Source organism: Homalodisca vitripennis, chromosome 4, assembly GCF_021130785.1.
Source record: "Homalodisca vitripennis isolate AUS2020 chromosome 4, UT_GWSS_2.1, whole genome shotgun sequence".
Taxonomy (NCBI): Eukaryota; Metazoa; Arthropoda; class Insecta; order Hemiptera; family Cicadellidae; genus Homalodisca; species Homalodisca vitripennis.
This window is the reverse complement of record NC_060210.1, coordinates 128284775-128312527: the sequence shown is the minus strand read 5'-3', so window position 1 is coordinate 128312527 and position 27753 is coordinate 128284775. Positions and strand designations below refer to the sequence as shown.

At 31.3% G+C, this 27753-nt stretch overlaps 2 protein-coding genes across 2 annotated transcripts in view; one reads left to right on the top strand and one right to left on the bottom strand.

Annotated features, from left to right (window-relative positions):
• Nucleotides 1-51: 51 nt before the first annotated feature.
• On the top strand, nucleotides 52-20093 carry LOC124360139 (nuclear pore complex protein Nup54). Its single transcript, XM_046813491.1, has 12 exons — nucleotides 52-320; nucleotides 5329-5469; nucleotides 6532-6717; nucleotides 9320-9424; nucleotides 9567-9716; nucleotides 11100-11250; nucleotides 13110-13252; nucleotides 15387-15542; nucleotides 15799-16055; nucleotides 16484-16603; nucleotides 16766-16876; nucleotides 19268-20093. The coding sequence occupies exons 1-12, from the start codon at nucleotides 233-235 to the stop codon at nucleotides 19445-19447; spliced, it is 1788 nt and encodes a 595-aa protein (XP_046669447.1). The 5' UTR covers nucleotides 52-232; the 3' UTR covers nucleotides 19448-20093.
• A 609-nt stretch (nucleotides 20094-20702) lies between these two features.
• LOC124361186 (zinc finger protein GLIS2-like) overlaps nucleotides 20703-27753 on the bottom strand; it is a 32576-nt gene continuing 25525 nt past the window's right edge. The window contains exons 3-8 of the mRNA XM_046815225.1: nucleotides 25650-25738; nucleotides 24592-24647; nucleotides 23928-24071; nucleotides 23571-23689; nucleotides 22650-22859; nucleotides 20703-21701 (exon numbers count right to left, since the gene is read on the bottom strand). Of these exons, the coding sequence (XP_046671181.1) occupies nucleotides 21490-21701; nucleotides 22650-22859; nucleotides 23571-23689; nucleotides 23928-24071; nucleotides 24592-24647; nucleotides 25650-25738 (830 nt within the window). The 3' untranslated portion in view covers nucleotides 20703-21489. The remainder of the gene's footprint in view (nucleotides 21702-22649; nucleotides 22860-23570; nucleotides 23690-23927; nucleotides 24072-24591; nucleotides 24648-25649; nucleotides 25739-27753) is intronic.

The window sequence follows — 27753 nt, the reverse complement described above, 5'->3', positions numbered from 1 at the left end:
ATTGTCACTCAAGTCTGACTCGAGTTGACCGAGTAGAACTATTCGACTCGTTACATCTACTATAGACCATACAAAGACCAGTTGATTCAAATTATAAGGAAGTGACTAAATTTTAGGTTAGTTAATAAACTGCTGTCAGTTGCGTTGTATTTTGTTGTATATATAGTACACTAATATTTATGAATATTTTTTGCAATTTAAAATAGATTTTTATTTACATATAAAATATATTATGGCATTCAATGTTAGTGGTACACCAGTGTTTGGTGGTCAAGCAACTTCAACACCGTTTGGGGTAGGATCGACACCAGCAAATAAATGTGAGTTACAAAATTAATTTTGTTTCATACTTAAACAATAGTCGAAATTAAGCATTCAATATTGATATATGCAATTCTGTTGATTTCCATGATCTTATGGCTTTCGTTAAAGTTTTGAACTCAAATTAAACTAATGTTTTTTTTACATTTAACCCTACATTAGGTATAGTAGGATCCTAGTAAATGTTCAAAACCTTGTTTTCAGCACTTTGCAAGCCTTATAAAAGTCTCGGTATCAATTTACATTAACGTGACCATGGAAAGGTATGTTCATTTTTTTTCCTGAAAACAATATTGAAGAAAAAATTCGTCGGCAACAAAAATCAAAGGACCTACGATTTTTTTAAATCCTCTGAAAACTCAGTTTTTGACAGTTTCCTATAACTCCACGTCTGCTCAAACTCAGTATAGCCAGATTTTAAAAACCGATTATCATACCAACAACGAGAAATTATCGTACTTTCATATAAAATAAATGTACCAAACACATTTAATAAAAAAGTATGTTATGTTCGTATAATAAATTATGTTATAATTAACTTTTGGTTTGTTACTTGTATAAATTTGTCAAAAATCTTTCATAGTACGATAATAACTGCCCATCGTGTATCTTACCGGTGCATAAAATCAATGAAATTATCGTACCTTTACGATAATTATCGTACCTTTGGCAACACTATCCATATTTGACAGTTTGGTATTACTTAGTCAAATAAAGAAGGGACGCCATTTTTAACTACCGTTGTTCCTCCACGTCTATTCTTAACCTCCTAGTTCAGTAGTGGTAATGGCACACCTTTGTGTTGGATGTTCGGTATCTCACGTGGAAGCAATTCGTAAAGACGAGTCTGACTAATACGTTAATCTTGTCAACGATGCCTGCCCGCTGCGCACTGCTTGCTCTTTTAGAAAAAAAATTAACTCGAGCTCGCAAAAGTCGAATCCCAGAGCACGTGATGCCCCTGCTCCTTAACGCAATAATGTCCAAAAGGCATCAATATTATACAATAATATACTTTCCCCCCAGTTCATATACACCTGTGATAATAATACTTGGCTATAAATGCCCAACCCATGAAAAAAAGTCTATTTTCCATGGTCACGCTAATGTAAATAAATACCAAAGTCTCCAGCATACATGCAGCTGAAGTAGGACTATAATAAGTGGACACCATGCCAATGGAATCATGAACATTCATGATTATTTAAAATTATTGACACCCAAAATGTCGAACCTTACGTTATTAGTGTTTCAAGTTACAATATAGTTTGGCTGCTTCTCAAAAAGTAATATTTTCATAATTGATAAATCTATTTAGGCTATGTAATATTCAAAAACTGAAAGAACCAAAACAGTGTAACATTTATTGGGTAGACTTAAAATAAGTACATTAGTTATTCGATTTTTATTATAGAATGGATTGATTGTTTTTACTCGAATGAATAATTCAATATTACAGTTTTTAAACATTTGATTTCAACTTAGTTATAGTAATTTTAAATGTAAGCAATAAATGGCAAGAATTAACTAATTGTTGGAGAATTTAAAAATGGCAATCAATATGAGGAAATTATGTGAGATATTTCTATATACACAAATGGGTTTGGCTCCTGATTACCTCTGGGGAGAATACTTTCCTCCATTTCACAAAATCGGTTGCTCACTGCTATCCGGGCAAGCTTTAAGTATTATAACATTTTTCTAATATGTATGACATATTTGGTTTTTTTTATTTTGTAATGTTATTGTTAAATTTATGTCATTAAAATTGTAATGTATTATTCTTGTTTTTAATTCTGTTATGTATGATTATTTTACAATATCGAAGTTGGAAATTATAAGATTAAAGGCCGACCTGGCAAATCACGAATTTGACGTTATCTATTCTGCTCATCCTCCTGAACAAAAAATATGTATGGTTTTAGGGGATGCAAATGACAAATAACATGAATTTAGAGGGTATATACATAAATAGTTAAGTTCTTAATGTTTTAATGTTCTGTTTGTGTGCTGTGTATATCTGTAAATATTATCTGCGGCTGGGACTGATAGCGTATCTGTTATCTTAACACTCTAGGGCAGAGAACTTACTGTAATTGTGTTGGTATTGGTGATTCAGGGGTAGGGTACGATAAGCGGACCCGGTTTTTTATATCGAAATTGGCATTGATATTACTTAATCATAACCATCATTATAACAAATCGATACTAATTACTTATTTTGAACAATTAACTTAATCTATATCAACAGCTGTAATCACTTTCAAATAATATATGTAATTATAAATTATATTTGTATAAATTATAAATATATATATATGATTACGTGTATATATAACAATAATAATTATTATTGTAGTGTACATACACGTAATAATACATAATTACGTGTGTATAATTATAAACAATTCAATAATTATGACATAAAACATATGAATTGTGGCTCATAATTATTTACGAGTTATGCTGTTTGATCGATCGTGTTCTAGTTAATTTATTATATATGTCATTTCTTAATTATTTATGAGTTTTCCTATATTCCCATATACTTATATTTTAATTTAAAAATATGATTGTTATTTAGGACTATAGATACTTTTATATCAATTGATAGTTTGAATTCGAAATACGATTATTAGATATTGATGATTATATTCTTCGATATAAAAACCCGGGTCCGCTTATCATACCCTACCTAACAGCATTGCATCACAACTTAGTTTTGAAAACCAAGGTGCCAAATATTGTGTTGTTTTGAAATTCTAGATTAGTTACAATTCAGCAAAAATTTGCTCTTCATTTTCTTTTATTCAATCTTTTCATTCAAACATGGACTGGAGGGTAAAACCTATTGATCTTGACACGTTGGGATGTACTCTTTCCAAAAACATGGTGTCATTCATTCATAAAAGTTGTTTTATTAGTTATTGAACTTGCCTACTTAAGTAACATGTGGGCGTACAAGATTATGAAGGCGAATGTGGTTACATTTACTTGTGGCCACACCAGATCTGAGGTTAATAATTCATGTGTAGCCTATTCTATCATATTGTTTTTATGGAGTTATTTATTCATCTATTAAATAGGCTATACATCACTGCAGTACTGTTTGTATGTGTAGTTGTAATGTTTGCGTATTTATTATTCCTGCTTAGTTCAGTTCTATTGCAATGTTTCCTTATCATTATACATACAGAGAAATATTTAAATATCATTGAATTTGTAAACAATTACAGTAATTCTACACTGTAAACTGTATGTAGGCTATATTGGCTTCGACCGTAAGTTATATATTGTTCATATTTCTGCTCAAAAAGGTGCTCATAACAATATAAATTTATATAAATGAGACTGTTCTGCTGGCTGGAGAGTGATATTGTACTTGTTAAGGTCTGTATTTTTCATACAACTTTTTTTAATTTTAAAGGCTATCTTTAAATTAATTACTGAGCATTTGAAAGATACATTTTTAATCAGATTAAATAAATAATAATAATTTATATTAGGCCCACATATACATTAATGAATTCTGCAAACAATTTAGTATAGTGTTTTAGTGTGCGTAATTTGGTAAACATGAAATTGAATGTAAATTTCTAATTTTATTTATTTCCAACGGTCCCACCATTTATACATGAGTTGACTTAACTAAGGATAAACTAATCAAGATGGCATACAATGACTAATAACTGTGGTAACAACAATCCAATAACATAACAAAACTAGTAATGATAACAGATAACACAAGGAAGACATTATGCAATAATTAATAACAATACATAGCAATCATAACAAATAATGCAGGAGAAACTAGCAAAGAGAGACAGAACAATGTAACAATTATGATAATAATAACAAACTTAAACTACCTAACTTTTTTTTAAATAACTTTGTTTATGGCTATGGTCTCAAAATATTCTAGATTAAATGGTTTACAAAATTAAAGTAGGTAGCTTTAAAATGTTTACTATTTGATTAAACGTATATTAAAAAATACACATAAATGATACAAATTTGTATTTACTAAGGATATTTTATAAAGGAAAAAAAAAACAGTATACTTGCTGTCTAAAACCGGTTTTGAGAGCCTAAATACTATTAAAATAGTGTTGTTGAATAATTGTCACCTGTGGGTTTCTTCCACATTTGTTTGGCACTGATAAAATTGTTACATGTGCCTTTACCTCCAAAAATTGTACTTAGTTTTATTGAGGTGGATGATTAGAGAGAGCTAATTTTGTCAAAATAATTGAATCTGCAACTCTTTACGTTTAATTTTACTGATATCAGTTTTTCTACAACAATAACACTTTCAGTTGTTATAATTGAGTGTAGTAAAAGTTTATCCTACACTAGTTTATCCTAGTGTACTCCCAGGCTATGGTTGTGACGTTTATTGTTATTTTGTATGTTTAATTGAGAATTTTCGTTTTATTTTATTAGAATACTTGATGTTTAGTAACAGGTTTTAATTTAGCAAATTATGGCTGCAGTTCCATTTTGGGCCACGAAAACAATCAAATACAATATTGAATAAAGATGGTCGAATCTACCATAACAATGATAAGACAAAAATTGTTAAATTTATCATGTATTATATAACAGATGTAAGATTTTAATCATGTATACAATATACTGTATTAAATACAACTATTGACAATGCCTATTGAAACAATAATGTTTTAAATGTCTTGTTCTCTCTTTACTGTTTTATTGCTATTGGTAAATACCTAAAGAAGTAGTTTCCTATTTAAGAAATATGTTTTTTTTGTCACAACAGTTATTGATTACTTGTACCTGGTGACATGTGCCACAACTCCAATTTATTTTTATTCTAGAACAACTGTTAGATTCTATTTAATAGCTTTGTTTCAGTTGAAAATATCATTGTCTACAGTTTGTATATCTTGGACAATATACTAGGGTTTGCTTATTGTATAATTTAATATACCTGGAGAGCAATAGGTTTAATTTCGTGGCTTAAAAGCATCATTTTCAATGTTTCAGCTATTTTTGGTCAGTCCAACATCTCATTTGGAACCCCACAAGGAATTGGAACAACACCTTCATTTAATTTAGGATCAACAACAACAACGACGGGCGGTGGATTTGGGTTTTCAACAACAGCTCCAACCAGCACTTCTCTAGGTATGCTTAATATTTATAAGTAGTATTTTATTCTCATAGTATTAATGATAGTTTCTTCTAGACAATGATTCGAGATAAAACAGAATACTATTGAATCTTGTTCTCAGAATGAGTCAGATATCTCTGATTAGGTTTTAATACACTTTTTAATGTAAATGTTCTTAATTTTACTATATTTAATTTAGTTATACCTTTGAAATTACTTTTTGGGCTTTTCTCTGTTTACTTTTTGTCAAACAGATTAAAAATGAATTATAATGTAAACTTCATATAAATGTTTCAAATAATATGGCGAAATAATATAGAAATAATAATATATTAAGATAAATTTAAACAGATTTTCTTGAGTACATGTAAAACTATATGGAAATTACAAGTAATACATATGAATTGACATAATAAACCATCATAATGAAGACTGCAAGTTCGACTTCTTGTATGAGTACATAAAAATATATAGCCTAATTGTTCTGAAGCCTATTATCGTGGTGAAGTAGGGTGTATCTATATATAATATGATGCAAAATTACTACAGAGATAGAGTTAAACACTAGAAGTGAATGAGTTGGAACCAAGAGAAAGGTAATAAATGAGGAGATGGAAAGTGATTCATTTGTAGAATAATAACAACATATCATCAAGGGTTGAATAGACTTTTACACAGGTTGGATATGCTTCCATGAATGAATTGTAGGAATCATTGTTGATGAAAATGTGAAGTTTTTGTATCTTGAATGCAGCCGTACAGTGCACTTGAATTTGGTTAGTACGGTCCATCTTACTGTCCTCACTTCAACCTTATTTCCACTACTGTTGTCCAGTACTCCAGTTCCACTCCAACCAATTCCACTACTGTTGTTTTAGAGACACCATAAATCCCTTCTACATTGAATTCATCAGTAGAGGGTAGAAAACTGATATCCTCGTTAGAATCCTGTAATCTAATATTATAAAGAAATATAGTCCAAATTGGAAGTCTGAGATACCAAATAAAGAACAACTAGGGACAGCCTTGTTAAAAGCTTGTATTAATCTTATTTGAACTGATAATTTATTTTTTAGGTGGATTTGGAGGATTTGGTTCTACTGCTACCACTACCACCAGTGGTTTTGGTACTTTTAGTGGTTTTGGATCAACTGCTACTACTTCTGCTGCTCCAACATTTGGGTTTGGCACTGGCACCACTTCTGGCACTCAACCTTTGTTCTCAGGATTCGGACAGAATCAAACTTTGAACACCAGCACAGGTCAGTTCAATAGCACAGTTACTCAAATCTTTTATTGTTAAAAACATAATATGCATATAATTTCGTCAAGAGGCATATTTGTATATATCATATATCAATGTACGCAATATTTGTACAATAACAATAATTTAAATTAACCAGAAATCACCATTTACAGCTTAAATCCGTTTTCTTGGACACTGAAATATTCTTTCAAAATAAGAAATTTTAATGTTTACCCAGAAATTTCTTGTCACCAGCAACAGTTTTTTAAGTTAGGAGGCAAGGAATTGAAAAAACAGGTTCAGGAGAATAAACGTTTTTTGTTTATTTTTTTCCAAAAAATATCTTGTATTGAGGTAAGACCAGGTCATTTCTATTTCTTAAGGAGTAATTATAAGTAGCATTATTAGTGACAGTGAAGAGTTGGAGATATTTTTTGTACAAGGTGAAAAATATTTTTACAGGACTGTGCACAATTTAATTTGAAAAAATCCTTATAGCTCTTTTCTGCTGATGAAACTCTCCGATCACCAAATAGGCAATCCATAACTAAGATAGGGATAAAAATAGCTATAATAAGTGAGCAAAAGAATTTCCTCACTGTCAAAACATGACAGTCTGTACATTAAAAATAGCAGCTACTAAGTTTTTAGTTACTCCAGATTGTACCTTTTGTTCTTCCCATAGATGTGTTCTCAAACATTTCTCATCATCAATAAAAGGTATTTCAACAACCTGTTTACAGTTCTTTAGATTAAAGGAAATCCAATCGTACCACATTTCTCTGAAACTACATAGATCCGTGTTGGCAAGTACCATATGTAAAGCGTTAGGGGAGCCCGAACGCCATTTAAACATAATGTGAACTGTGGGACACATTACTCAAAGACTAAAAGAGATATCTAGATGAAACTTTTACAGTACTTAGAGGACACCTTTTGCTAGGTCGTGGTGAGAGGATTTTTGAATACAACCAGTAATAATATTATTTTAATTTTTTTTAAATTATATTTTATTTTTACAAATTTTATTTAATAAAAAAATCAATATCTCAAAAGTTAGTGACTCAATTCAAATATGCTCTCACAGGGAACTAGCTTAAGCCCATATAAAGATGTCCTGAAAGTTTCATTGGTCTACCTTTAATACTTTTTTACTTATTTGTCTTCAAAATATTAAAAATGCAATTTTCGGAAAATCAACAAAAACTAAAATAAAATCATATTTTTGCTATTTACTCACATTTAGTGCCCTCCAGCAGCATATGCTGGGTTGTCTGGGTCTTCTGCATCTTGGTACTGGTCCTCAAGTCTCCTTTTAAGCAAGGTGCTGCTCCGTCTGATCTTTTTTTCCAATTCTTCTGCGGCCTTTTCACTTTTATGTATTCGGTATTTGTCTAGGTGATGCATAGCCTCAATGAAGTGCTTACCTAATTGTAGCCCTAGGTGCTCAATTACTTTACATTTGCTTGAATAGCCATCATTGAAAGACAATACAGCATCTTGGGCACCAAATTTTAATGTTGGTAGGCCTACGAAGGTCCTTTTAGACACACGGGTCCAAATAAGATTATTCAAGGACTCGTTTGGGTTTTGTGTTTTACCAGCTAAGCATTTTTTTAACAATTCAGGGTTAGAGAGATCTCTAAATATTGGCTTTACTTCTGACATTATGTTTTCAGGAAGGTGAAAGTGCTTGTCGTGGTCATATTCTTTGCCCTCGATAACTGCAATGTTGTACTTACACCACATATCAGGTTCTTTAGGACAGAGTTCATGACGTGGCTCATTGTTACTTGACATGACATGAAAGTAAGTGGCCCAGACTGCTTTTTTCATATCATTCAGGCTGTGACAATTCCTTCTTATACCTAGGCCATAAAAAATCTGAAGCTTTTGAACAGCTAAATCTGTTAGTCGATTTTTTCCTGAAAGCGGCTTACCATCAGCAAGCTTTGTGTTCTTTGATTTCTGTTTCAGTGTACGCAATCGAGTTCCCATTCTTTTTTGAATATTCCCTATACACTCCAATTTACTTATTTTTATATCCTCACCATAGGGCATATTCTGAAAAAAATAACTAGTAGCACTATAAAAAGTAAAATGATGCTAAACACAAATGTTGTTGCAAATATCTGCTAAAAATTACGTTGCAAGTGTACATTCAAATAATTTTCTATCTAATTTAGAGCTTTATATATATATGAAGTGTTATATATCACCGGAAAGAGGAATTTCTAGAGAATAATAATCAGAAAATGTATAAAAAAAATTATTTGGCGTTTGGGGTGCCCTTAAAACACATTCGATCAGCTGGTTACAGTGATTTTTTTTTTACTGAAAACCATTTGTTGTAATTATAAAAAGAAAAAAGGTTAAATAATGCCATGAAAACAAATTTGTTATTAGGGCATTGTTTTTCAGTAAAAAAAAAATGCAAAAAGGTAGTCAAATCCCCAATTGTTTGCTTTATGCCATATATGCAATGTTACTAACTTATAATCACTCTTATTCTGATGTACAGTAGGCAGTATACTATATATATTATTATTATATATTATACATGTTATATATAATATATATAGTTTCAAGGTTTAACAATATATTTCTGGGTTCAACAGGTTTTGGAGGATTCGGAGGCTTTGGTAACAAACCACTAGGGACTCAACAGCCAACAACATTTTCCGGTTTCGGTCAAACAACAGGACTGGGATCTTTTGGTCAAGGTTAGTCGGAGTTTTATTATTTATCTTTGTATGTGTATTGTATTTGAATTTCTGTTGAATTTATTACAGTGGTATGTAGAAAAATTAATTCAGGTTTTCAAATGAATACATATGAAATAATTGGTGAAATGTTCACTTGCAGCCCAAACCCAACAGACGCAGCAACCTGCCCAACAACACCCACTAGAGGCCATCTACAGGTCTGTGCTCCAGTGTAATATCTTCAATGACGAGCGGGACCAAGTAGTAGCCAGCTGGAACCTTCTGCAGGCTCTCTGGGGTGTCGGCAAAGGTAACACATACACAGTTTAAATTAGTTTATAATTAACAAACTGGATTTGTGAAACCGATTAGTCCATTCAAATGAGTTTAATTTTGTCATAATGAGTGTAAGTAAACCAACTTGGAACTCTTATGAGTTTAGACTGAATAAACAGTTCTAGTTCTAGTCAAAAGGTCTTAAAGTTGCTTAAGAGGGAAATTTCTTTTTAAACTTGTGTATCAAAGAGCAAGGTCACATATATACAAGTTTGCTTTTATGCAGGATACTTAACGCATAGTAGCAGCTTAGAAATAATGTTGTGTGTTGTATTTACAATCATAATATTTTACAACTTAACTCAAAGTATAAAGTTAATTTATATATAAAACACTCACTTAAATTCATACAGGAAAAGTTACATATAATTAGTTACAATATAAGATATGTTATGCATTTGCTCTTACCACGTAGTGGTTGATATAGACTTTTGCACACTGAACACTTGTGCACGAAATATGTGGTAATTTTTAGTTGCTGGGAAGTAGGAGAGGGGTTGTATGTCTAATATTTAGGTTAGAAGGATCACTGGATTCAGTGTTAGTTTTTTGGAACATTGTAACCTTTAATTATTATAAACTTAAAAATTCAAACTATTTTCAACTTATACATATATTACTTACTATTGTATACTTTTCAATATCCTAACAATATTAAGTATGCTGATCATAGCTACAATACTAGGAGTAAGGCAAGTAGGCTTACTACAATCAATTTCTGCAGACTAAATAAAACCATTAATAGTCACCAGGTTGTTTCACTAAAAGTTTACAACAAATTACGTAATTATATATACCCTAAAAAAGTGTTTTGCAATAAATTTTATAATTGTCTTCTAAACAATCCTTTTTATTCTGTAGATGAATTTTTTGCTGTATCCCATATTAATTTATAATTATATCTAAAGCTAACTAAGGATAAATGTTTATATTTCATGGATGTGTTTACATATGTCATACATTTTAGTATTTAAACATGTATTTATTTATTGACTTGGCTACTGGCTGTAAAGTGACTTTGTCGATGAGTGCAAAAACTTAATATGACAATAAATATTATTATTATTAGTAGTTGACTGATGGGCAAGTAGTTCTCTATTAACATTAAGGGCTTTCATTGATTAGTTACAGAATAGGTGTATTAGATTTAGGTCATCCATTGACATTCTAGAATAAAAGTTGTGTGGAGAATAGGTTATTTTTTCTGGTTATCAGTAAGTTGAGGCTATAGAAAACCATTTTGAATAGCAATTTAAATTAACAGTTAATATAAAATAATTGTGGTAGAAAGTTAATAAACAATTTAAAGCAAAGCTAGACTAAACCATACACTGATTGATTGTATTGGTGTTAATAGGATACTATGACCGCAATCTACCCCCTGCAGAGTATACGCAAGAGAACCCTCTATGTAGGTTCAAGGCTGTGGGCTACAGCCGCAAGCCAACCACAGAGGCTAAGGACGGCATTGTGTCCTTGGTCATCAAGAAGAAGGAGTCGGACATTAGGTAATAGATTTTTTATTACTATGACAAAGTCCATAAGGTCACCATAAATAACTATCAAAATTCACGATGTGATTCGTCAGATAAAAATAAGGTACAGGTACAAAATTCAAATTTTGAAAAATGTTCAGTCTATTTAAAGTCTGTTTCAAATGTGTGTGTAATGAGTTAGCACCACTGTAGAATAATATGCAATGAAACTTATAAAACTTTTAGAATAGCAGCTGGCAAATATGATCCACTGTAGTATAGTGTGGAGAACCATGAGTATTAAATCCTTGTTGCCATTGCCTCAATTCATATTTGCAATAAAAGCTCAATTAATATTTGACTTAGTTCCAAACAAGTTTAATGGCTGTTGTATGATTATTGTTTTAATACAACGTTCATCCGGAAAGTAAAATCTGTTTTGTGGTAACTATTCTAGTGGCGAGTGAACAGCGCATGTGTGCTGACTCTCAGCATACCTTGTGTAAGAAATAATGCCATTTGCAATGAAATCATTGTAGAGTGCTGTTAACTGTGCGAATTTAAGATGTTCAAAGCAAGATAGATTGGTCAATGTCGATGAAAAGATTCGTGAAGATCGGCGGTATACTATTTCATCATTGGCATTGGAATTTCCAACTGTAAGTGAAATGATATTGCAAAAAATTGCCTAAACATTTCAAATTTCGCAAATTGTGCTCACATTGGATTCCCAGGTTGTTTATTTAGGAACACAAAATGAGAAGAATGGATTGTGCACTTGAGTTTTTGCTCCAATATCATGAGGAAGGTAGTACACCCTTAGAGAACATTATCACAGGTAACAAGACATGGGTTTCTCACAAAACCCGAGAAACGAACGTCAGTCGATGGAATGGTATCTCACGACATCACCAGTTGAAGTCAAGGCCAAACAAACAATCTCACCATCGAGGTTATGGTGACCTTTTTTTGTAATCGACATAGAATATTGTTTGTTTATGGAACGAGGAAGAAATACAGTCTCTTATTGTGATACTCTGACTAAATTTCAACATGCAATACAGAATAAGCGACTTGGCCTATTGACACCTGGAGTAAGGAGTTTCTCGGCGGTAAGCGCTTCAACACTGATGCAGTTAAAGACGTAGTTAAAGATTGGTTGTCATCACAGGTGGCAGACTTGTATGACATCAGCATTTAGAAGCTTGTAAAATGTCATGACGAATGTTCAAACAAAAATGAAAACTATGTTGAAAAATAAAGAAATCAAAGAAGGAAATTGAAGAAAGAAATCAAATAAAAAAGTTATCTTGAAAAATCTGTTGTTATTTATTTTTTATAAGAAATCGGAACCTTACTTTCTGGATGACCCACGTTCTATTCTACTCATGCCACTGTGACCAACTACTGATGTTATTACAATTGGTTATCTACACTATGAAAATTACAATTACTCAAGCCAAATTACTTAAGTCCATTACATACAAGTCTTTCACATTTGAAATACTGCTAATCCTGTGTTTTCTCAGCAGACCTAGTGAATTTCAGGACTCAGATTTCTCACTTATTATAGTTAAAACTAGTGACATGATTGCTGAAAATGTTCTCACACAAATCTCACTTATGCTCTCACTGTCACTGTCTGGCGGGTTATTTAAAAAAAAATTGGTACATGATCTTGCAATTTATAAATTTGTAGTGTATCCCAAACAATTGTATTAATTAAGTTTTAAAAAATCCATTGTATTGAAACACAGTCATTGAGGTGTGAATGCAAGCAACAGTAAACAATCCATTTACTCTGAGTCATGTCTCAGGGCATTAAATAATTGTAAAAATATTATTGTTGATTATTACCTCAGTTTTAAGATAAAATTGTTTTGTTTTATCAGAAATGAAGAGGCCCAACTGATTTCAAGTATCAATAACATATTGGGAAACAAACCCAATCTGACCACGACCATTGAGGCAATCAAGGCGATGTCAGATGAAAAATCCCAAGTTTTGTTTTATATACAAGAAAAGGCTGCCAATGGTAAGTGTTTGACATCTTGTTTCCCTAACTTCATAACAATTAAAAATTACTTTTTTGTAGATTGTAAGTTTTAATTTGTTAAATTTATAAACTATCCCATTGTGTAGCAGTTTGATACCTTCATGGTTTTTTTATGCAATATTACGTTTATAGCAATAATTGTGTAAAAGTGTGCTACTGATGTAATATTTTATGAACACAGATAGTGAAAAAGACTTGGTGAACAATATATAACAAAAATTTTAAAACGGACTAAAAATAACTTTATTTGCATAAAAAGGTATATAACTAAACATTACAAACAAAAATAGTAAATTAAAAAAAATGTCATTTATATCTCTCTGTCTGTACATATAATATTTTAAAAACAAACTGACCTATAGCTTACATTTTTCCATGAAGCTTCATTTCGATATAGGCAACAATGAGTTCGATAATGGTTTTTGTCACTCCATAGTATTTCACCGAATGTTAGTAAAGCCTATAACTAAGGGTGATATCTTTAGAAATAATTTACCTATAAACTTTGAAATTTCTATATTCTGCTTAGTTCTCATTAAGAGTTTTAGAAAAATCTCTTGAACTGTGTGAATGTCTTTGTATTTGTGTGTTTTCTGCTAAATGTCTCAGGAAAGAATTGAGTTATGAACTTGTAATTTTCCATGAAACTTCATTTCTACAAAGGCAATGTCATGTTTCATACTGGGCATGCATCTCTATGGGGTTTGTCTAAGCGTTAGAAAATATTTTTATATTTGTCCTGTAACCACGATGACAAAAAAAATAGAATTAATAAATTTGTAAACAACCTGAATAAAACCATATGAGGTTTTAACGCTTATTCAAACAGTTAAAAGGAAAAATAGAGTGGAAAGTTAATGTTAAAAGTCAGTGACAAGATATGATTTCAATGCACTCTTGCGCTATAGTACCCTCTCTATCTCATTGAAACTTTTATCATCTATCTTCAGGATATCTCAAAAACAAGAAGAATTTCATCTGTAGACTTTAAATTGACATGAAATTTCACATGTACATCTTAGACAAGAATGAATTCGATGAGGTTCAAGTCTATCTATAGGATTTAGCTGAACGCCATTAAAGTCAATCACTTAGTAGGCTGTCAAAATTTCTCTTCTTTTTGCCTGGGGCTGTCAAAACTTCTTTTCAATCTGATTTGTCCGCAGAACATCTGGAGAATGAAATTACTTAAAATTTTGCACGTAACTTTAGCGAAGCTCGTTATGCGATACATGGTCTGGCGTACTCTCACCTACCTTGTCTTGTCATTATTCATCTTTTTCCTGTATTTCACTTTGAAATATGAGTTACATGTTAAATTTTATGCAACTCAGGCCAATCCACAAGCTCCTGCTAATGTGAGATCTATGTTCTGTTTTAGCGTTTACTGTTCTTGTGTCTTAATTAAAAAGCACTATATGGTTGTGATATAAAAAAACTATTTTTACATGTGTATGTTCTATGAAAACTATTTTAGTTATAAAACGTCAATAACGTTGTAACCATGTTTATCCCTCAAAATACATTTATTTTTAAATATATCCCGTAATACATCTCTTTTAAAATTTTCTGTATAATTTCTCAGTATATTTATACAAGCAAGATTTGTGTTGATTTGTTGAGTTCACTCCACTTGGGATGAATTTAATGAAAGTTTTGTTGGAGCCTTTGTTTTGTAATATATCAACCAACTGTTCCATGCTAAATTTATATTTTTTTTTTACTTGAACAACTAAGTTTGTTTCAAAAATGTATTTACTTTTCAATCCTTACTTAAAGATTGATTTGTGATTAATGACTTATTTATCATTCACACAAACATAATGTTATATATGTGTAACTACTACAATATGTATGTTCTGTATAGTACAGCTGCTGGGTGTTAAAATATACTCCTATGTTAAATCTGAGCCCAGATAGACCATACAATTTTGTACCAAATATTTGTATTAAGAAATTTCATAAGATCTGCAAATATTTTGTAACAACTTATTTTTAAGGAGCCTTGAAAGATTTTAGGCATAATTAGACATTTAATGTATTCTACTTTTCATTTTGTTCTAAATTGGATTGGAAATGGATTTTTTAATATTTTTAAATGTACGTTTTGCAGGAGTGACAAAGCGTATCCAGAATACAGAGGTGGTGACCTACCTGAGGACCCAGGGGCCCAGTCAGACCCTGACAAACATGGGGGTGGAGAATGTCTTCTGCTTCCAGGGTCCGGACCAGGATCAGATCAAGGAATACCTAGAGAACCCTCCATCCGGTAACACTGATTATTTATTGCTTGATAAAATTGCATATAGTTGTAGCAGTATATTCAGCTAACATTCTCAAGCACTAATATTTGACTGGTAGTTTTATTTAGATTTTGTATACAAAATCAACTTATTGCAATTGACCTCACAAAAATAATATTTAGTGAATGTTTATGCTTGGGATTAACATTTTTCCAAAACCTTTTCTTAGATTTATAATGTTTTTATTTCATACAAAAAATTGGCATTGGGGGTTGATTCCAGGTATTGACTCCAGGCTGTGGAAACAGGCACAGCTGGACAACCCGGATCCTGACAAGTTATTGCCAGTGCCCATTGTAGGGTTCAATGACATCAGGTGGAGAGCTAAGTGCCAGGAGAATGAGACCAAGGTACACACAGCTGTATTGGACAAGATCTCCAATGTCATCGTGGAGCTCAAGAGGCAGAACTCGGAGACTATAGCAAAGATTGCAGAATATAAGCAGCGTGTGATGGACTTGGAGCACAGAGTTCTCAAGGCATGTCTTCTCCTCATGATCTTTCGATTCCATTTGAAACTAATGCTGTGAAGAGCAAATAAATAACTATCCTGGGCCTATGTTGATTGTAGACCATGGGGCGGGAGATTCTGTTTTATCTGACAACTTTGAGACAAGTAATGGTTTGATAATTATTATTTCCACCATTGTAGTGTCATATATTGTTTTTTGGCTTTCTATTTTAATATCAAGCTTATAATTATAATTAGACTTACTTTGTATAACAATACAGTAAAAAAACCAACTATTTATGGTTAACTTTTAATGTTTTACTGTAAAAACTACAAATTTGAATACAAATTTCAAAATACTTCTGTGACAAGGTGCATACAGTGTAAAATAATAATCGACTTGAAGGGTTAATCAACAAAATACATACAAATTTTAATTTAATAATGTTTTTGTAGGTTTTAGTAAAACAAGAAGCTACACGAAATGTTGGTATAGCATTGAGGCCAGAAGAAGAAGCCTTGCGCAGTCAGCTTGAGGCGCTCCACTCACAAGTCAATACTCCAGCACAGTTTAAGGTATGGAAAGTTTGTATTTCATTCAATATAGTTTGTGTTGTGTAGTATACAAAAATGTAATTTACAATTATCACATGCTATAGTTTTAATTTTTTACAATTTTTTGCAAATTTACCAAGTTAATGAGAGTATATTGAAGCAAGATGTGTGCTGTTTGTCCAGGGCCGTCTCAATGAACTACTGGCCTTGATGAGAATGCAGAGACAAGAGTCCAGTCAAGGCCCTACAGAGCGATATACTATGAATCCAGAAGCACAGGAAGAAATTCATCAGGTAAGTTTAAGGTTTTATTATTACTTTATGGTTTTAATTTGTATACGATAATATAGTGCTTAGCTCACAGGTTTAAATTAAGTGGTGAACAGCCTTATGAACAACATTGTTTATGTGTTGGAAAGATGAAAATTGTGCTAGACATATTCCTTGACCTTTCTTTTAGCATTTGATTGTGCACCATGAGACACTGTTGCACAGTTTAAGAAATGAAGCACCCAGGGACTCCTGCACTTATTACCTTTAGACCAGTGTGGGGAGATCTCAAATAATGTCTCAAACAAAATTTAAATAACTCTTAGTGTCTAGGGTTATATTCTTAGACCTCTTTTATTCCTGCTGTATGTCTGTGAATTGAGTTCAGTTAAATCCAACATAAAAAACTGATAATATGTTGACAACACTACAATCTGTTTCAAAAGCAAATCATCTAAAGATGTGGAAATTACTGCGTTCATTAAATGTAACTCATGCATTCAGTATTTCATTGAAATGAATTTGAAAGATACATGTTACAGTTCAATATCGTAACAAGCTGTTTTTCTGAATGCTATTCTTTTGGAAGAAAATAACTCCACAAAATTTCTACTGATGTTTCTTGATAGAGGACTGACCGGGATGATCATATTGATAACATATGTGCAAGAGTTTCTTCAGGCATACACGCTTTGCGCCAACAATCAAAAATTTTTTAATTTGCCTATTATGGTCTCTATCATTCTCATTTTGCATATGACCTAAGACTATGGGGAAGTTGTGCCAAAAAATAAATTGTGTCTTCAAACAAAAACAATAAAAATTATTGGCAGGGAGACCTTTTAGGGGTTGGGATTGCTGACTCTGCCTTGCCACTGTGTGTATGAGATAATCATGTACTATAGATAAAGGTGAGGACATTCATTAATATGACAGTAGAGGAAGGGACACCTTTAGAATTTAGATGGATGCTGTCTCATTTGCCGTTGGTGACAGATTGATTAATCAACAAGTTCCCTGATAGTACAAAAAATTGCAACAACCCAAATCAATTTAAAACTCATCTTAAATACCTTTTCATTTCCTAAGTGATTAACTCTGTAGATGAGTGCATGATAAGATGCAAGATTTATGATGTACAGGAAAGGCTGAATTTGAGGCCAGTGCAAATGTGTTTTAGCGAATGCATGATAATGTAAGTTTGACTGTGAATGAATGAAAAAATACAGTGTAAAAATGTTTTAAAGTGCAATAAAGAACTTGGCATTATTATTACGTGTTTTGATCATTTTAGTCATGAATATATGAAAATGGAGCATCAGAAAATGTCTACAGTTTACTATAGTGATTATTTTATTTGAATTAGTAAAAACACATATATTAAGCTAAAACGAAATGTGTTAATTTGCAATTACATTTTATGTAATCAGCAAACTGATTGTAAGATATTTTCCATCACTAAGACTTCTGCCTCCTTCACTCTTGAAATGTTTAAGGTCATTATTCTTTTCCGCTTTAATTTTGTTCAAGAGAGGCTTCTTCGAATTTTCGTCTCGTGCATAATATAACCTGACATCAATGTGTTTAAAATGTTAAAAATGGCAATGAGTGATGATGTTGTATATAACTAATAAGATATATGTAATATAATAATATTGTAAACGGTATTTAATTCTGTCAAGTTATATAATAATACTCTACCAGCAATCCACCAGTTTTCTTATTAGTTATAAAGTGAAATAAAATGAAGTTTACAAAAAAAATTTAGAAGAATTTAATTTAAACTAATTTTTATGTATTTTTTGTACTGTACATATAATATCAGAAATATTTATGTGTAAAAATTTTATTTTGTATTGGTTTTATAGAATAATGTTGCGCCTTAAAAACAAAACAGACACAGCGTCAAACCGTTTTTATTACAACTCTTAAAATACCATACTTACTAATATACTAATACCTGCTTCACTTTAAATCCAAGTTCTTTATTGCATCTTTGTTAAATGGCAACATTTACAAAAAATAAACAAGGAATTACTTAAATACACTAGTCAAAATTAATATTTCTTCTAAACTTTACCAGTATCACCTACCAGTATGTTGTTTAAGTAGAGAGAGCTAAATAAATACTCCATAAATAAATCAACTCCATGCTCCATTGTTGAACATGTTAGTAATTTGTTGTTATTATATTGAGTGAGTGTTTACTACAAGTTTCTAATTCAATGTTACAGTTTCTGTTTGGTATGCAACAAGTTGTTCAAACTGTCAACAATGATTTAAAGGACCTTAAAACTATGTCAGACGGGATCTCTTCACTCATGAGAGAGTTTGGTCCATTTTTAAACATGTTAGTCATATATTACTGCTGTAATGCACGAGTGCTACTACTAAATCTTTGATTGAATGTTACAGTTCTTGCTAGAGTTCCTGTTCGCTATGCAACAAGTTGTTCAAACTGTCAACAATGATTTAAAGGACCTTAAAACTATGTCAGACGGGACCTCTTCACTCATGAGAGAGTTTGGTCCATTTTTAAACATGTTAGTCATATATTACTGCTGTAATGCGCGAGTGCTACTACTAAATCTTTGATTGAATGTTACAGTTCTTGCTAGAGTTCCTGTTCGCTATGCAACAAGTTGTTCAAACTGTCAACAATGATTTAAAGGACCTTAAAACTATGTCAGACGGGATCTCTACACTCATGAGAGAGTCTGGTCCATTTTTAAACATGTTAGTCATATATTACTGCTGTAATGCACGAGTGCTACTACTAAATCTTTGATTGAATGTTACAGTTCTTGCTAGAGTTCCTGTTCGCTATGCAACAAGTTGTTCAAACTGTCAACAATGATTTAAAGGACCTTAAAACTATGTCAGACGGGATCTCTTCACTCATGAGAGAGTTTGGTCCATTTTTAAACATGTTAGTCATATATTACTGCTGTAATGCGCGAGTGCTACTACTAAATCTTTGATTGAATGTTACAGTTCTTGCTAGAGTTCCTGTTCGCTATGCAACAAGTTGTTCAAACTGTCAACAATGATTTAAAGGACCTTAAAACTATGTCAGACGGGATCTCTACACTCATGAGAGAGTCTGGTCCATGAACACTAAATAAACTTAAAACTAAATAATTATACTATTTTTTTAACTTATTAGATTAATTTTAATTTCACTTTTTTAAATGATAAGAGATGAAAACTTTTGTAAATGATGTATTATTATGTATGTTGATATACTGTAGTAGTATTGTTAAATAAATTTAAAACAATTTTTTGTAGTTGTGTTTCTTTTTTCTTAGATGCCATATTTAGATTTTTTATTTTGCATGCTTTGCATACTCTTACACAACTAAAGGTTTCTTTCAAATTTGTATAAAAATCTTTAAAAACTTATATTTTAAGTATGATTTTGATGTGTGAAAGTAATTAAAAAACTACAAAAGTCCATGTATAGATCAGTATCATAGTATGTAGTACAGTATGTTCTGTCTACTTGTGGACAAATTTGGGTGAATAGAAAACGTATATGGCTTTCTTCTTCTCTTTTTAATTAGCCATTCTAACAGAAGATCCTCTTATGAACTAAGATATGAAAGCAAAATAAAGATAATTAATAAAAGATCAAAACATCAGCTGCAGATCCAATCAGCTGGCACTATGAAACCATTTTTTAGTTTCATAGTATTTGGGACAATTTTATGATGTGCATGATTTATTACAAGAAGCTTTTGATCAGTTTAAATAATGTAATAGGGCTTAGCCACAATTCTAATCTTAGGGGTTTCCTTTTTTTAGAGTTGAAACAGTAGAAGATCAGGAATAAATAAATGAATACATTCAATTTAGATTAGAAACCTTTCTTATTATTCAATGTTACAAAATATTGGATTACAAAAGTATAAAATAAGTACAAAATACAATGATAATTACATTTATATTATGTTATTATACAATCAGTAATATTTATTTACAAAATGTATGACAATAAAATATTCTTTAAGTTACTAACTTACAAGTAATCTCACTAATGTCTTATAAGTATAGACGTTATTATAAGGTATAGAAAAACTTTGCACATGTGACTGAATTCTATAAATTATCTTTTTGCAATTTATAGTTTCCTTTCTTTAGTTGTTTGCAAACTTCTTTGGTTTTAAACACTAAGGTGTACCCTAAAATATATTTTTATTTGTTAAATACAAGGAGACCTGTCTGTTTTATATTTACTACTGATTTATAAATAACACTTTATAACTTAACTTAACACTATTAATTAACTTTAAATATTACTATTAAAATACTATTTATATTGTTTCAAAAACTGTCCACACAAAACAAAAACAATGCATTAAAAATAATGACTAGAAAACATATTATTTACAGTGCATTGGCAAACATCTTTTCAACATAAAGTATCTCTTACTATGAGTTGTGTAAATAAATGACAGTTTCAAATTTTTTATGTATAAAAAAGTAATTTAAAAGGATAAAATCAACTAGCAAACATGTTGATTTTTACTTTTCTGGAAGAATCTATTCTATGTATTTTTGTTTAGTAAGCATACAAAATGTAATTAATGGTAATGTAAGAGAGATCGTTGAAGTACACAGATGACACTTTGATCATGTCAGTGGTACGTGGAGTGATGCACTGTCAGGTCAAGAGGTGCCTCTTGCTCATCCATTTTGCCCCAAGACAGCACATTGGTGGGGTAAAGAGACTGTAGCCAAGATGCTGAGAAGTGGGTGGTCACATACTCTATGTGCAGCCTTTCTTCATGGTCAGCCGAAGTGGGGATTATTCGGGATCGTTTGTCTTCATTTTCTTGTAAGTTGTGTTCTGTGGACAGTAATATAAACTTAGACTTATTTTTATAAATATTGAACACACGGTAAGAAAGATGTTTAGAAGTTCAGAATTTTTTGTAAAGAACAAAATTTAAATTAGGCCTATTTAATTTTTATAATTGTTAAGAACTTGTACGAACACAGGAATTATATTAGCATAAAGACATTTGAAGTTTGTGTCAAAATGTTGACAGAGTGATAATTTCAAATAGATTCCGAGAGAACATGTAACTTCTCTGAGTGGTATTTGAAGTAAAATGCAGAGGGTAAACAGTTCATCATGTAGACCATGGTGTGAGGACCTTTGTCATCGATTCTGTCTTGCCTTATTTTGGGTATTCTCTAGAGGAAATTGAGATGTGGACTTTGAGATTGAGAACAAGTTTTGCCAATGATCTCCTTTTGTTTTCAAAAGCAAAATGGGTTCTTCACAGAACTGTGGAGCAGGTGATGCCTGCACAGGAGTTTGTTTTTAATACATTCAAGTGCAGAGTTTTTCTCTTATTTTGGCTGGCAGAAATACATACACTGATGATTACCGCCCTAGGTTTACCTTAGAAGAAGATATATTTATTCTTGTATTTTTACAAGAATAGGGACTACAAGGGAAAGATATAAATTAAATCTCAAGTGCTGATCTGTTTGCAATATATCAAAGTCTGCTGTTCTCATTACTGATGGGGACACTAATTCCAATACAGTCTCCAAAGTTTGTGACAACCTGTGATCTATTGAGACAGATTTATGTTTTCTTCCATTCAGGGTTTGCATGCTATGAAGGTAGCTAAATATCAGGATAACCCATTTTTTATCAGGAAATTGGTTCAATATTTTTATACTAATTCTTAAATGAGGAAAATAAAATATGAAAACATTAAATGTTTACTAGAGAGACTTGTTTTAAGCTAAGATCATAAAATATAGTATATGATCATCTTACCTAAATGAGGCTGTTGGGGTGTGAGGAAGTGACTGTAGGTTTTGGCGTGTTTACGGAGAGAGCTGGGGTCCGTGTATCGCTTGTTACAACCTGCCACTTTGCACACATATGGCTTCTCTATGGAGTGGGTGCGGGTGTGTTTGAAGCGATCACTAGAGTTGGAGTACGCCTTGTGACACCCAGGTACAGGACATGTGTACGGCTTCTCACCTAATATCCAAGTACAAGTTTTAATAAATTTTTTTAGAATCAGTATAGATGTAAATTCTTAACAGTTACACTTACAAATCCTTTAAAATCAAATTTCACAGAATGACTATGTTGTATTATTTTAACGAGAGGTTGGGTTTCTAGATTTATTCTGCCCATTTTCAGGGGTTATTGGATTTTTCTAGGATTTTTAGTTCTTTAATGGGAAGTTGAGTTAATTTTTCATAAAATGGAAGGAACTGAAAAAAGAATTCAATTAAAGCCAATGTTTGAATCGATGTTGAGACCTTGATCTAATTCCTAGACTTTTTTCAAATAGTTCATAGTTTATGATACTGTATATGGATTTAAATTTTATAAACCATCATTAGATTATTTTGCAATTTAGTCAATATTTATCTCATGCACTTAACTTACAATAACATTAAAATCAACTTTTGGGTTGAATGTTTACTTCATTATAAATATTACTACTTCTCAAAATTGAATAAGAAATTTCACTATACAGTATGTTTCACTGTACAATTATGTTACAATTTATATTATATTTTGTTTTAATGTATTTTGGCTTGTATACCAAAACAAACTAACTGCCTTTAAAATATTTATTTCTAATATTTTTATTTTGTTAGAAAACATGTTCCCAAAACCGACAACATGTACTTTCTACATTCTTCAAGGAATTGTAACTTAGGTGTTCTAAATTCTCACCTGTATGTGAACGAGCGTGTATTTTCAGGTTTTCTGCCCGACTGAAACTCTTGTTGCACTGTGAACACTGGTGGGGCTTCTCATTCGTGTGTGTCCTGACATGCACAAGCATTTTGTACCTGGAAACAAAACCAAATTGAAAATAAGAAATTTGCAAACATTACCAGTAAAGTTTATTAATTTGTATTAAATTTTGAGTTTTAGAAAAAATTAGAAGTCAGAAAAGACAACTTTATATTGGTCAAGTTCTACTATTCTATACACTTTAAGGCAAGAAATTTAATTTTCACTTATAAATTTTATTAAAGTATCAGTCTTATTTAATTTACTCAATGATTGAACAAAACGTGTTCGTACCGTGCGTTGAAGCCCCGGTGAGTACGTGAGCAACCCTCCCAGCCACAATAGAAGAGTCCCTCACAGCCAGCTACTGCATGAGTGTGGCTGACATGACTGGCTAGATCGTGTAGGCTGGAGAACCATTCTCCACACCTGATCCACCTGCAACAACATTGCTCTTATAATATAACCTATCTTATCGTCCCGAATGGTCAATTAATTAAGTAAAGGGGTCAGTAACTTTAGTCATATACGGGTCATCATTAACTTATTAATTAGTTGGGTTGGGTACAAAAGATTATTCCAATGTGAGAAAATGTTTTTAAGGAAACATTTCAAAGTATCTGTTAATTGACATTTGTAACTATACTCAATTGAATTGTATGGTTGAGTTTATATGTTCTAGCAAAACCTAGAACATGTAGTGGATACCAATGGGTCTGTGCATTCGTAATAGTTGACAATTAGTGTAATATTCATTGTGTTCTGAAATCCCTCACCTCTAAAAAAATCTTTTGCAATGCTCAAATAACAATGTTTATTTAATTTATGACTAACTCTAATGTTCCACTTAGGTAGGTGAGTGCTACAATCCCTTGTGAATTTGACTTCATTGGAAACTTTTAATATTTCCAGAAATATCTCTCAGAAATCAAATTTGTGCATTAAAATGAATTGTTACCTGCATTTCACTGCCGGATAGAAGTCTGAAGAAGTAACATGATCTGCATCTATGTCCTAGAAAGAAAAGTTGTTTTAAACAGATTTGAAACATTTATAAGTAAAGCAAAAGTTCAAATTGGCTACTGAAGGTTAATGAAGTTGAGTAACTTCTTAATAAAATTGTATATTATCCAACATTAGATAGTTAATAAATTTACTACATAGACTGTATCTTGCTGCTATTCCAGCTGTCCTAAAGTCTGTATATGTCTTGTGCCACATTAAAGAAAAGGTAATATTTTAAAAAATTTTCAATACAAAAGGAACAATTATATTTTTGCACAAGAGACTATTAGTCAAACAACTATCTTAATTTTGTAGTGATGTAATGTACCTATGTTAAATAAGAACAAATCAATGTATGCACATATGTTTTTTTTTATTTTACAGACTGATCCATAAAGTGAACACTTTCCATTTCACTAGAATGAAAATCCAAAAATTTCAAGCAAACATCTACACAGAAGAAAACTGTGTTTAATTAAATTTTAGTATATTGTGAAATCAATATTTTATAATTTTTTACATTGTACTAGTATTTAGAAATGAAAACTAGATCAGATTAATATTCAGTATTTCTCAAGATGTAGTAATTACTTACTCGTACATGTGGAATAGTCAACAAATGGAGTCTAGGAGGAGCGTATAAGATGACCATTGTCGTGTGTGTTGAGCGACTATTGCACCAGAACTGAGCTAGATGATGTGGGGAAGCTAATAAATGTAAACAGCAGCTGTGCTAAAGTCCCATCTCGATAAACAGTAACCTCATCTGGTGCCAACTGACAGATTTCGACATCACATTGATCACATAACCGTTTCAATTATCCTGCTAGAATTATCATAATTCTTCATAAATTATTTTACCTATTCAAGTGTAATTTGACCTATTTTAGAACGTCTCAAGCTGTAGAAGATATTATTTGAACAGAAGTTTCAGTAAATATAATCAATTAGTTGAACTTTTGAAATTTAAATGTTTTAAAGTGGTAATTTTTTAAGGAACTAGACTGTTACCTGGTCAATTACTGGGGAAGAGAGAGACTCGGAAGTTCCACAACTTTCCATATCAAGCATTGAAACATCGATGGAAGTCATCTTTATTCCTGAAACATAGAGAAGAAAATATTGTAGCTGTAAAACATCCTGGTACCAAAACGCCAATGTTTGGATGATTAACTTAAAATTAAGTAAGCAATTGATCATGTTTAAATTTAATTTTCCACAGAAAAACTGAATGTACAGGTTTAAATTTTATGAACAATAAATTTCTCAAGTGTACACAACTTATTTTTTTATTCCATGATAATATTATTTACTTCTTTCTGCATAACTTGGTTAAAATGTAGTATTTAAACTTGTCTAAATAAAAATATCCAAAATATATTGTCACCATAACTCTATTAAACTGTCACCTTTCCTGATTAAAAAGCTTCTCAGTTAGGAAACAAAACATTGTGTAGGGATGAAATAAGCATAAACTAGGTCAAATTTGTTGTTGTACGCCTATTTTTTGTAAGAAAGATCTCTAATTACTACTGATCAGTATAACTGAACAATTCAATGTGGAAGACATTTCATTTGATACAGCGTTGATATTTTACCAAATCTCTAAAGGCTAAAATGTGTGATAGCACTGCAATTATATATTATTTTATTATTGATGTCTTCCAAGTATAAATAACACAACTCCGGATTTTTATTCTGTTATTTACACTTTGTCAAGCTTTGAAAGTTTTACTAAGGAAAATAATGTTTTGTATCTTGAGGCTTGGAGTACTAATTTTTAAGGTTTCAAACTTGTTTCAGACTTGCATTTAAGTGTAAAATTCCTGTCACAATTTAGGAGCAACCAAAACCTTTGAGAAGAAACCCCTAAAAATACAAATAAATACTACACAATAGCTTTGTTGCAGTTTTAAACATTAGAAATAATTGTGCCTACTGTAATATTTTGTGATGTCAAGTGGAATTTATAAAAGAAATATTTTGTGATGTTAAGTGAAATTTATAAATGAAATACTTTCAACTTTATTGTGTGTTTTTAATTGCACTTTGAGTTGAAAAAGTGTGTTTTGAAGACTTCCCTTGAATATGTCAAATAACATGTAGATAAAAATTGTTATTGAGATAAAAAACTTGGGCAACTTCCATGAATTAACATTTTTTGTCAAAAATTATATTATAAAACTCCTAAGGGTATATAAAACAGATATTTCCTGTGTCAGTAACAAAGTTAACAATAGTAGTTCATAATTTATACACCAGAGTTCAAAAATTCCAAATTGTGACAACACATTTACTGAATAGTATTTCTAATCGTCATTAAGAAATAATGCATCTCCTATTAAATTTCATTCATATTGTAAGTGCGCAAAATGCAGTGATGATCCATTATAATTTACATGACCCTGACTCTGTGTATGAAACAAGAATAAACATGTACTGCTTTGGGAAGCCTTATCTTAGAATTGGCACGAATATAAACAGTGAAAAACAGCAAGAAAGTGGACTTGTGCATGTGGCAATAGAGTTATCAGTGGAAACAACTGGTTACTGAACCTTTGACTTGATTGACCCTAACCGGTTATAACCAGTTTTGTACTCTTCAGTCATTGATAACTGCCTGGGGTTATCAATGTCAAACCTCTGGTCTGTAACTAGTGCACTAAATAACTTACTGAGAATCATCACACCATTGTAATGACAATGTGACTTTGATAATTTAATTATTGACTAATTAGTAGAGAATTTTTTCAGTAAACATGAGCTAAAATAGTTAAGTAATTATAGATCTTTTCACTCGCTGGTGGCACCACATGAGACATGCATGGTGTTTCATTATGTGTAGATGACTGTACTTCATTTGATTGTTTTAATGGTAGACATATTTTATTGATTTATGCCAAAAACTATTTACTGTATTCATGAGAATGGGTTTTATAGAGACCTAACAAGTTAAGTAATATCACAGAACTGATTCACTGTGACAATACAACGTTCCTTCATTTAATATTTTGCAAATGAAACCTTTTAATGAATAATTACTCATTTCAATGATAAATGTTAGTTTTCTAAAAAACATTTATAGTATTCTCAGTTGGGCATTAATACTTTATTG